This window comes from Cyclopterus lumpus, chromosome 20 (assembly GCF_009769545.1).
Source record: "Cyclopterus lumpus isolate fCycLum1 chromosome 20, fCycLum1.pri, whole genome shotgun sequence".
NCBI classification, from domain to species: Eukaryota; Metazoa; Chordata; class Actinopteri; order Perciformes; family Cyclopteridae; genus Cyclopterus; species Cyclopterus lumpus.
Window position 1 is genome coordinate 14,585,713 of NC_046985.1, and position 12,547 is coordinate 14,598,259.

Below are 12,547 nucleotides of genomic sequence, written 5' to 3' on the forward strand. Positions count from 1 at the left end.
CATCTGACAGCAAACACAGCCAGTATGAAAAATGACAAACATTGTTAATATTCATCAATTTCTTGTTGTGGTCTTGTTGTCTGATGAATATACAGTCTAATAGTCATACAAATTAATATATTATATCTCAAAGTTACTGCTCCCCACAAAAACATATTCTGTCCGGAACATTACCATAAAGTGGCATATAGGCGTGTTTTTGTACAGATTAAACAATACACTACATGATAATTAGAGAGCTTTAGAGGTGCTGGTAGTTTTCCACTTGTTTACAGTCATTATGCTGAGCTAAGCAGTTGCTAGCGTCAGCTTCATGTTTACAGTACAGGCGTGAACGTGTATTGGTCTTCTAATCTCATCCTTACTCTCTGTAAGAAAGCAACAAAAAAAAGAAGCTTATTTACCAAAAGGATTTATTTAATAACTTGGATCAATTATTATTAATCACGTTAACTGCTGGATGGCTCAACATTTTCTTCAGCCCAATAACTCCAAATCAGAAGTCATATTATTCAGTTCCCCAAACAATAACACCAGTCTCATCAAGAGTCAACTTGGTCCCCTGGCTGCTTATTTAAAACCTGTTGCCAGAAATTTGGGTGTAATGTTTGACTCTCAATTAAATTTTGAATCACAGATCAAAAAAATTGTCCAGTCCTGCTTCTTTCAATTAAGAATAATCTCAAAAATCAAACCCATATTGTCACGCTCAGATCTGGAAAAAGTCATTCATGCACTCATTTTCTCTCGACTCGACTACTGCAACTCCCTCCTTTCCGGCATAAATCAAAAATCCATCTCCCGCCTCCAACTAGTCCAGAATGCAGCAGCTCGGCTTCTGACTGGTTCTAACAGACGGCATCACATGACTCCAGTCCTGGCCTCTCTCCACTGGCTCCCTGTTCGTTTTAGAATTGATTTTAAGATTTTGCTGCTCACTTTTAAAGCACGCCTGGGTCTGGCCCCAAGCTACATCATTAAAATGTTAGCCCCATATGAGCCAGCTCGCAGCCTTAGATCCTCCGGTGGGGCCCTTCTGGCCCTTCTGGCCCTTCTGGCCCTTCTGGCCGCTCCAAAGTCAAGGCTTACATCAAAGGGTGACCGTGCTTTTGCCATCAGAGCCCCTCGACTTTGGAACGACCTACCTGAGGGGATAAGGCTTGCAGAATCAGTAACTTCTTTTAAATCACTTCTTAAAACCCATTTTTATAGAACTGCTTTTAAGTGATGTCATCCTTTTATCCAGTTTCCTATTGTTTCCCCTATTTTAGTTTGTCTGTTCTGCTTTATTTTGTATTTGTAATTTTCAATTCCTCTATTGTGTTTATTGCCTATATGGCATGGTCTCCTTTGCCTCATGAATTTTCTGAAATGTTTACTTGTATTGACGTTATGTTTTTACCTTGCTTCTATGTAGAGCACTTTGTAAACTTTGTTTTTAAAGGTGCTATATAAATAAATGTATTATTATTATTATAACATAATTTTAAACAGGTGTCATTTTACATTATATTAGAGATTTATATCCATTTTTCCCAAAGGCAAGCTAATACATCCACAGATAGGAAGCCTCAGAGGTCAGAGATCTCCGCCATCATTCAGAAAGTTCACCATTTCCCTTTTTCACCCCCGGAAGATGTTTTCTCTTCCATCCATCCCTTTCTACTTTCTTTTCTTTTCATGTTACGGCTAATGAGTCAGTAAAAGTCTCTCTTCCAGTCCGCCTGATAACTCTATCTAGAGGGGCACACTGAACCCACTAAGTCACACACTAAGAGGCCACAGGAAGGTGAAGACCTCCGTTTCACCCTGAGATACACACTGTGGGTGTCGGTGTGTGTGCGGGCACTGATAAGTCACCAACGGTTTAGCTTCCTTCCTCTCCGGCGGCTATACCCAGCCAGTCATTAATTATGGATGATATCAACACAGGCTTGCCTGTCCTGCGATGCTGAAATCATTTCCCTCCCTCAAAACCATGAATAAAGTGCTTTTCACTGTTAAAATCCCTCCTTTGACCTCATGTCAGTTTACACACACACACACACACACACACACACACACACACACACACACACACACACGCACATGCACATGCACAGCACATTGACACTTTGGTGTGGAAATTATTCTGGTAAAGCGCTCCCACTTGGCTTACAAGCAGACGGGGGCAGTAACCCAGCGCCATGAAATCGACATGCGAACCACAGCGGTCAGCGTGTGTCTGTGCGCCCATGAGTGTGTGTGCAGGGTGGCATGGGAGCCAGTGGAGAAAGACAAAGGAAATTAAAACTTTAAAGTGCATCAAATGTGTGTGCATGTGTAAAAAAAAAAAGAAAAAGGACAACTGTTCAATATACTTAATATAAACAAGACTGCGAGCTATGCTATGCTAACGGGGCTTTGAGCTAAATGCTAACATGGCTGTGTGATAAGTTTGGAGGTTCTGGACAAAGTGACATTTTGAGCTGGTGGTGCTGGATAAAAAAAAAAGATCAGGGGATTTCTGCAAGATTAATCCTCTGGGGACTTTGTATTTCTGTACACAATTTCATGGCAATTGGTCATCCAATATTTGTAGAGATATTTCAGGGTGGAGTTATGCCAACACAACCACACAATGTCCTTTTATCATACAGAACATAGTCTGTGCCATTAATGTAATTGTCTATTCGTGTTGACAATTGTTCATCGATATTTTTGCAAAAACATACTTTACATGCTCAAGAGAAAGAGCCAAAGCAGTTTGTTCGAGGCAAACGATCACTGTTTATCAATTCTTCAAATTCAAATCATGTAGTTCTCTGTCAATGTTGAGAACTATGGGCTAAACTACAGTGGATACATATGTTCTTTATAAGAAACTTACGAGTGAATGTGTTGTTGTCAGTACTCAAAGATGTGTTGAGAAGTACTCAAAGATCACCATGTTATAATTCAGAAACATCTTAGCCTTTCCCACATTTCTCGCAAAGGAGCTAATGGTTGTTTTGTAGTCGCATTGTTTGCCTCTAAGGCCTTGACAACATGTCACATAATTTTGAGCCCACAATTGTAGTCAGAAGGACACTTATCCCTAATATACCACAGGGAAAAAGAAAAGAGAACGCTTCACTAAGTAGCACCACAAGAAAGCCCCGGAGAAGAGCAGAAAACCTCCACTGGCCTTTGATCCCATTTGTTAGCCTTTGAAGGTCAGTGAAAATATCCCTTATTCTCTTTCTTTTCTCCCCCTCTTCTTTTCCTCCACGATTTTTTTACGAGAAACATAAACAATAGTCACTTGATCCGTCTGTCTGCCGGATAGGGAACCAAAACCACAGGACGGAGCGCCCGCCGAAGACGGTGGGAACAGATTGTGTTTTCTGAGGCAGCCGATCAAAAACCCTCGCGTGCCACCAGTGTGGAAATTATGGAGAGAGTGCAGGGAGGAGGGAACAGGAGAAGGTTGAACGTTTTAGTGAGGAATCTGCCATGGAATGACAGAAAGCAAAGCTATTGCTGGAAAAGAGCGAGAGAGGCATGACGAGAGTGGGCTGGAACCCGACTCACTCTGTGTGTGTGTGTGTGTGTGTGTGTGTGTGTGTGTGTGTGTGTGTGTGTGTGTGTGTGTGTGTGTGGATGGGAAGGCAAGCTGGGCTGGACTGCTGTTTGAGAGCCGGCGTCACGCGATGTTTGACAAATACAGCTGCCCTGTCGCTGGTCCGACAGCGGCCCTTAGACTGTTACAGTACTAAGTAAATGCTCCTGTGTGTGTATGTGCAAACAAATATCTAATGATATAGTGCGCATGTACTGTATGTTTCCGTAGACTTTGTGTGGACAGTAGGGTCCTCATGAGTGTATTGGGGGAAGTTAACATGCTCCCTGGGAATCCTGAGGCAGGCTGTGTGTGTGTCAGAGCAGCCATAGCAGGAATCCCCCGTTCTAAACAGCACCCACCAGCTGCACTGATGGCAGCTCAACACAGTCCAAAGTCAGTCTGCTGCAATCTCATGTTTCCGAAAGGCTTTCATGAGATGACGCGATGAACTGGAAGTGTCCTTTCCTCAACAAATGTACTAAATGCTTCTCAATCTTCCCCGGCAGACTGACGTGATGCACCAGAATGTGTTTGACTACATCCACATAGACGACCGCCAGGAGTTCAGACGCCAGCTCCACTGGGCCATGTGTCCTCCACAGGGGATGTCGGCACACCAGGACCAGCCACCTGCAGGGACCGGTGGGTAGCTTACTGGGAAGGGATGAACAAGTTCCCTTGGGATAGTGTTTGGTTGAAATGTGGATATGGGGGTGACACAGACGTTCTTTGTTAAGTTTTTTAATTTTGAAGTGCTGCTAGTTACTCGTGAGATCTAGAGTATGTCTATATAAGTGTGTGTTCTTTTTTTGCTTACTGTGAAACACATTGTAGGTTTGCCACAACAATTGCAGTTGAAATGAAATTCTTCTTCCTCACCTCCTCCATCTTTCTCCATTACATTTCAGGTGAGGACTTTGTTGTGAGCAGCCTGTTCCATTCTCCGGAGGCAGGGGGGATCCCTCCTGAGCTCTCCTGCTTTCTCAACAGGTGTTTCATTGCCAGAGTCCGATGCCTCTTGGACAGCACCTCCGGATTCTTGGTGAGTGGTCGGAACCAAACTAGCTAAACTGAACAGTTACAAGCATTAACGTTTACAAAAAAAGAAAAGAAAATTAAACCTTGGAGTAAATGTTGCCCCCTTTCTGGGAGAAGACCCAGGCCTATAAAAAATAGTATGACCCCTTCGGTACAGCGAAACTTATTTTTTAATTATAGTGCATACAGTTATTTATAGTTGTTGTGCAATGCATTATGAGGCAACTGTGTGCTTGGACACGGCAGCAGAATAGAAGCCTGGTTCATCCTTCATGGCTGTGACTAGAGTGGTTTGGAGAACAGCGGTGGAAAAGTCCAGGGTTGTGATGACAGAGCAGTAGGCATATGGGTTTGGACCATTTCATCAGGGTCATTAAAGTTCACTGTCACCAAGTGTGCTCTGGTTGCACTGATGTTGCCTGTACAGAAATTGTAGACGGCAGTTTTATTCTGGAAGCCCTTATAGCCAAGTAGCGAGCAAATACTGGTGAGATACTTTCCTGATCAGTCAACATAATTGCAGGCACAAAAAAAATATGAATGTAATGCACGCTACTCATTCTGCTAGCCAATAAAAAGAACAGAGAATCTTCCTTTCCTGTGAAACAAACGAAAAGGAAATTAACTTTATTTTTAACATATCTGCCCGCCACAGAGGCCTAATGGATGCCAACGTGTCTTTGGCCCAGACTGAAATATCTCAACAACAACTCATTAAAATCCCTTCAACTTCAACTGTACTTTTGAATTCAGTGCTAATCGGCAAATGTTAGCATGCGAACAAGTTGGAAGTGGACCGCAAAACGACCTCAAATGATTTCCTGAATGGGCCAATTATATGCTAAACATCAGCATGCTAGCACTGTTAGCATAACGGTGTTAGCATTTAGCTCAAAGCACTGCGATGCAACCTCAAAGAGGCTCAGCTATAGACGCTTAGTCTTGTTTAAATACTAATGTGGTTACCAGTGTGTGTGTGTGTGTGGTTCCGTTTTTTATATATTACATAAAAACAGTGTCCCGACTGTATAGTACACTGTGTTTCAGGAGAAGTTGACACTTTTTAATGTTTCCTGGAATCAAATTTAAAACCAGTTTAAATAAAAATAGAAGTGTGTTCATACCAGTACATTCTTCTTCTCTTCCCTCCCAGACTATTCAGTTCCAGGGTCGGTTGAAGTTCCTCCACGGTCAGAAAAAGAAGTCCGCCTCCGGGGCTCTGATGCCTCCCCAGCTGGCTTTATTCTGCATAGGTGTACCCCTCCTACTGCCCTCCATCACTGAGATGAAAATGAAGAACATGTTAATGCGGGGAAAGAACAAGGGAGGAGGTGAAGGGATGATCTCTGCACTGGAGCATGGGTGAGAGAGCCCTTACAGTCCATGAGCGCCATCCATGACACTTTAACCAAAGTTGGAGCAATGATGTATTTTCACACAGTCTTGGTCTAAAGCTATTGATTGTTTTAATGGGGGTGCTGTACTGTAATTAAAGGTCAAGCTTTTTAACACACACTTGATGTCTCAGACACCTTTTGGTCCTTTGATGCATTTTGGCAGCTTGTTATCTCCTCTAGAAATTACACCACTTTGCCTGATAGGGAGCTAGAAGTAAAGGTCAAAACTATAAACCTTGAAAGGCCACATCCGCTACATCATAACTGGCCCTCATAAATCGTAAGGGCCAACATGTTTACTTTGGTAAATATGTGAAATTATACTTAGTGATTGCATCGGGACACAAACATATTCAAACACGTTAGAGTGATGGAAAATGGGCATCAGTGCTTGTGTATTATTCATTTTTTACATTTATTTTCAAGATATATCAGCGTACTGCCCAGCAACAGCTTTATGAACACAGACATAACCCTTTCCTGGCCCAGCAGGCTCAGACACCAAACCGTACGAGAGCTGGAGGTCTTACCTGTTGCCAATTAGGAGCAAATACATGTCCCAGCTTGGATGAGGCCCTCTGCGCTTCATGCATCATTAACAACTTTAGGAGGCAGAGAGGCCAAGAGTTGAGCTGTAGTCAGGGAGCAGAACCCTACCACCCCCTCTGCTGTTCATTCCTTCACAGCATCATCCAGGTTTCTTGAGAAAAATACCAATTACTTATAAGTGCACGGTATGTTGGCCGGTTGGATCATGAGGCTGTGAAGCTCATGGGGTTGGGTCTTCAGTATGAGAGCACAATGCCGTGTACAAAATACATGGCAGCTGATTTGAAGGAAAGGTATTGGGGGTTAGCTCATATGAAGAACATCTTCTCATATAATGCAATGGGAAATACTTGAAAATGTGTATATTTACACATGTAATGGTTTTAAATAGACAGTGTGCGCTGCCCAGGTCCAAAAAGACAACACCGCTCCGAAGCCTTACTTATCTTATCATTACAGTGTTATGTGATCCAGTAGGCCATTTTCACAGCAGCCATTCTGACATGTAATTGCAGGGTAAACACAGTTGTTTTTAATGAATTATGGACCCGGTACTGTGCTCGCTGGCTCACTGTAATGGCTGTGACACACTAAATAGAATGAGGGCATAATTACTTTGATCAATTACACCTGTGTTTACTCTGGTGTGTCAACACAACTGTGAAAAGCTCCTGTTGAGATAGAGAAAAGAGCAAAGAGAAGCAAAAGACAATTAGAGTGTTGATTCAAGGAGTCGTTTGCCATTAAAATCAGAAGATTGAAATGGCCTTTATTTCATAACAAGGAATATAGTATTTCCAATATGCAGTGATCAAAATGCCTTGATGACCTCATTTGAAAAATTCTTCTTCTACAATAATCAGGAGACAGCACGACTTTAGCTGACACCACTGATGGATTTCTAATCGCTAACAAAGTTAATTAAACACTTAAAATACAGTTTGTAAGATTAGAAACATAACTGTGTTTTTAGATTTTATTCACTGAATACTTAATATCTAAGATTTACTGCGCAGTCCTGCCTATTAACTGGGATTGAGGGCCACCCTTGATCTTTGGGCTATGGATGTTGACTCTGTTCTCAATTTTCAGATGTTATGAATCCTGGAAAGGATGAGTCACCTTTGGAATGATTCTCTCATGAACTTAAGTGAACCAAACCTAGATATTTGGGCTTTGTGTCACTCATCAAACAGTAGAATAAACAATCAGTTTGTGGACGATCCCATATGGATTTCTGGGCGGATCAATGATATTTCAAGAGGCCACCTCTTCTTGAATGTCCTCAAGCACTACAGAAACGTTTTATAATCTACTCTGATGGTTTGCCATCTTGTTTCGTGACTAATGATCTCCTTCTTCCATTCCTCTCTCCTCCCCACCCCTCTTTTCATGTCTTTCCCCTCCCTTAAAGTGAGCGAGGGGACAACCTAGGGAGGCATTCCTTTGGTGGAGGAATGGGTGACATAGCAGACCCTGTCCTCCTCTCCTGTCCCACTCCTGGTGCAACCCAGCGGGGCCACCACACCCCCTGGACCCCGCTCTCCAAAGACAACCTCAAGTACCGCCCCGAGGGTTACTACAACCAAGAGGAGCCTCTCAACTACTGCAAGTCCACCATGGCTTCCCACAAAGGTGTTAGTCCAGGCCTGGGCTGCGGCTGGCCTCTGCGGCCGAACTCCGGCCCCCTCAGAGCGGGCCAGGGTGTCGGCTACATCCCATCTAACCGCATGAACAAGGCCGGCCAGTATGGGAGGCCGTACCGCCTTTCCCCGAACTGCCACAGCGGCAGAGGCGGCGAACTGTTTGTCTCGAAGCTCTACGGGAACGTCCAGATTCCCACAGACCCGGATGCCTACTGCGTGGACCTGGTGAAGAACGAGAACGGCTACGGGGAGTGCTACGATGGCCACCTGATGCCCGAGATGCAGCCCATCAAGGTGGAGAATGACTCGGACTCTGAGAACGGCTGCGATGCCTACGGGCGACCCTGGGCTTGCCGGGACCCAGAGGCCATCGACCGTCGCTACGGCAACGGGGTATACGATCAGAGCTCAGGCCTCCATCTTAAATCGGAGGCAGATTATTTTGATCCGCAGTACTCGCCCTGCCACCGAGGGAAAGCAGGAATCAGCCCACCGTACAACAACGGCAACTATCAGAACTATGCGGTCAACAACAGCGGGAACACAACCGGACGCCTGTTAAAATGTGACAAAGACTTGGGCAATCCCAACGACAACAGCCAGTTTAGTCCTCAGAGGCTCTCTCACTCAGACTCTCTATGCAGCAACCAATCTGTCAACCTCATGGACTCACACATCTATCCACAGGACCCTCACAAGGCCTACATGCACCCGGACTACAACAAGCATGGCACTTATGAGTTCAAAGGTCACGGCCTGGTCCATTCCATCAAGCGGGAGCCCATGGACTCCCCGCCGTGGTCTGAGAACGCTCACAACATAAGCCAGTCCATGATGGTTGGTCCGAGGAACAGTATGCCTTGTGTTATGAGCACAGGGCAGCACAAATCCAGTCCTTACATTTATATGCCATAAGAGTGATTGGCGCAAACACAGCGGATCATTTCTCACACAAACACAAATACAAACACACACACACACACACACACGCAAACACACACACTCTCTCAAACAATCAGTGTGCATTAAAGTACTTTGTATTGCGCCCAATGCACCAGCATTACAAAGAGATTCCCAGGATGTTAACATTTAAACGACTTCTTCTTCGATTCGATGAAGAGGTCACAAACAAGGCTCAGGTTCTAGTGTTTGTGTTGTGACAATCAAAAATAATACCTTGAATCCAGTTTATGGATAGACAATTTAGTTTTTACGAGATACATTTTGTAGTTGGTTCCTAGCACTTTTGGATTTAGTGACAATGAGACAATTTATGTCTATAGACACAATTTCATTTTTGTTTTATGTGTTGTGTACACCGGGGTTTTGTGGGATGAACAAAGATTTTGCTGTAAAAAGAGAGTTGTTTTTTTAAACGTTGTACACAGGAGATGACTTACACCTACTGTTGGGGTTATCAAGGGAGATGGCACACAGTCAGTGTTAACAACTTATAGGATGATCTGCCTTGATGGTGGTTTTGCATGTTTTAGTGCTTCAACTATAAATCGCCTACCTTTTTTTATTAATGCCCTCAGTGATGTTTGAATGGAATCTAGTGGTTTCTATGCATTTTAGACTTGTAATAGGTCAACTTTCAGACACTTGAAACTTAATCAATTGCAGTAAAAACAAAAAGTTATGTCCCTCCTCCTTTTTGCAGCTACAGGAAAGCTGTTTCTTTTTTATGCATGACACAACCATGCAATTGTCCTGAATTTGATTTTCCAAGAGCATAGCTTACAATGCAGTGCTTTTGTCAGAGCGCCCAAGAATACACAGTTAAAAAAGAAGAAAAAAGGTTTCTCCTTGCAAATGCAGACACCTTTGGAAAACGTTGTCGTTAATATTCGGAAACATGTACAACTATTGGCCAAAGCTTGAAGTATATTCACTACATCTGTTTATTAAACTAGAAACCGATTACATAAGGTGGCGCATGACGCTCCACCACGTGTGGTTCAAAGCGTGTGCTGCTTGGCTCCGAGATAAAAGATCACACTTGAATTGCCCTTTAAGTTGCAGGACCTAAAATGAACTTGGACCTAGGGGAGATAGTCTGCACCGCTGAAATGACTATATTCATAATCAGTTGAAGGTTTGTTTGGACGAGGTAGAAATGTTTGAACTGAAGGAACCGAATAGGTTCGATGTTGATTATTCTTCCAATGTGCACAATCTTTTTTTTTTTTTTTTAATCATATTAAGTCACGCAACCTACAAATAATGAATTACTTTATGTCATTTCATGTCAAAGCTAGTGTTGTACAGTTTGGATTAGTGTTCACGGCAAGCTCAGCATTTCAACTCTTTACAGCCTGTCTCACTGCAGATGCGACACATTTCCTTTGAAATGAATATACACTTTTCATGTCGTCGTTTGAGTCCGAAAACATCCAACCTTTTCCTCACAATCAATGTTTTTGCACAAAATGAATTAAAAAGCACCAAATTGTTTTGATGTTAGAGTCTCAGTTCTGTGGAGCTACTGTTGTAGCTTCGAAATTGCACTACTGGGAGTAGTTCAGTTGAAGTTCAACCTACCCAGACAGGTTTTTGAGTCAACACGCACAACTGTTACACGGTGTCACTGTTTTGACTTTGTCTTTTTCTCTCTCTCTGTGTGTGTGTGTGTGTGTTCATTTCAATAAATGTTTGATGATTCGTATTTATTGTAAGAGGCAAAAGCGTCTAATTTAAAAACTACAGTTTTGCCTTTTTTTGTTTTTCTTGCTATCTTTTTTTGATAATTGTTATAAAAGTCATACTTGTCTCATGGAGGAGGTAGTTGCAAGTTAGCGAACACAGTGTACATATGCAATGTCTTCCAATGTTTCTACGTGTTTTTGCAAACGGGACTTATTAAAAGACTTTTCTTTATTATGTAAACTCTGGGTGAAGTGTTGTTCTTTTGCCACTAGGCAGATCAAAAACAAAGCCACCAACTACTGCCAGCTTGGTCAGCGAGCAACAGATCAACATTCTGGACTACCGGCAAAAAAAAACACATCCACAGTAATCAGATTACACATAATTAGTCACTTGGACCTTTTTCACACAGGACGGGTTGACTTGTCGCAGTAGGAAAAGCACAGGTGTAAATAATCAAATGAATGACAGCTTTGATTTCAGGTGTCATGGTGTCGTGCATGCATGCATGCTCTCGTTAGTGGTATTAGTGACATCTGTGCTCCTGCTATCACAAGTCAAACGTCTGCTGTGAGAAAGGCCTGTGTGAATATTGCGCCGCTGTGAATGACGAGCATACACGTCTTTTAAGATTCTCAATAGATCGAAACCAGAGTGGAAGCGAGCAGCAACAGGGCTTTGTGCAAGAAACAGTCCTCGGCAAAGGCTTACTGCGAGTTGGTACATGTTCAAAGGACTTTTTTCTAAGTCATTTTCGTAACAATGCCAAATGAAAACCCTGGAGCTCAAATCAAATAATGTGAAATAATAATGTAAACACATGGCCAGTCTACTAATCTTAAGGTTTCTTGCTCTCATTAACAACGGTCTCCAGAATAAAAAAATTGCCAAATTCTATGGTTCAGTTAACAGCCATGTCTCTTTAGCAGATTTTTAATTTTTCACGTACACCAAATGTGGGCTCATCCTTCAGATTTGTGTCTCTATTAATAATAAATACTCAGCAGAACAGGATACAGAGTATCTCTAGCCACATTGCCTGTATGATTAATGTGCTGTAAAGTTGGCATGACAGCTCCTTCACACGATCTGAGAAACTCAACACCAGTCTCTCACCACTGTCTAGGACAAGAGCTGGAGCCAGGGGAATGTTGGCATCCGCGGAGAGGTGTAGGGCAAGAACAGAAGCAGGCAGCAAGAGGAGGCAGAGACGGAGCCTAAAAGCTGTGGTTAGGTCCTGGTCCAGGGGATTCCCAGTGGAGCAGGACTTTTATCAACTTGGAATTGTGTTCACTTGGCACGCCGGATTAGGCCCCGGACATTCACTGTCTATTTTATCCAGTGGTCCTCCCATTGCATTGTGAATGTGATCTTTGATCATTAACTGCATTGAATAGTGTAGATTATATTGGCTTTGAATAAATAATTTATTAACAGCTTGAAATACAACTATTTTCCTTTTAGTCTTGCTGGTTAGCGTTAATCTGTCTGATTTGCTAATATTAGATGTGAATTGGGTCAAGGGAAACTTCTAGGGTGATGTGGTTGCAGATAGCAGGAGATTAAATAGAGGTTTAGGAATAAAGCAAATGTTGAACGACCGATAAGTACAACACATGGAAACGTTCATGACATTGGAAACAAAATCACACATTCAATAATGGCTCTTTGAATAATCACAATTC

General features: G+C 42.8%; 1 protein-coding gene across 1 annotated transcript in view; it reads left to right on the forward strand.

Annotated features, from left to right (window-relative positions):
* Positions 1–11,098, forward strand: part of ahrra (aryl-hydrocarbon receptor repressor a) — a 58,146-nt gene extending 47,048 nt beyond the window's left edge. Inside the window, exons 6-9 of the mRNA XM_034559946.1 lie at positions 4,090–4,225; positions 4,492–4,625; positions 5,775–5,983; positions 7,982–11,098. Coding sequence (XP_034415837.1) covers positions 4,090–4,225; positions 4,492–4,625; positions 5,775–5,983; positions 7,982–9,128 — 1,626 coding nt within the window. The 3' untranslated portion in view covers positions 9,129–11,098. The remainder of the gene's footprint in view (positions 1–4,089; positions 4,226–4,491; positions 4,626–5,774; positions 5,984–7,981) is intronic.
* Positions 11,099–12,547: the final 1,449 nt, after the last annotated feature.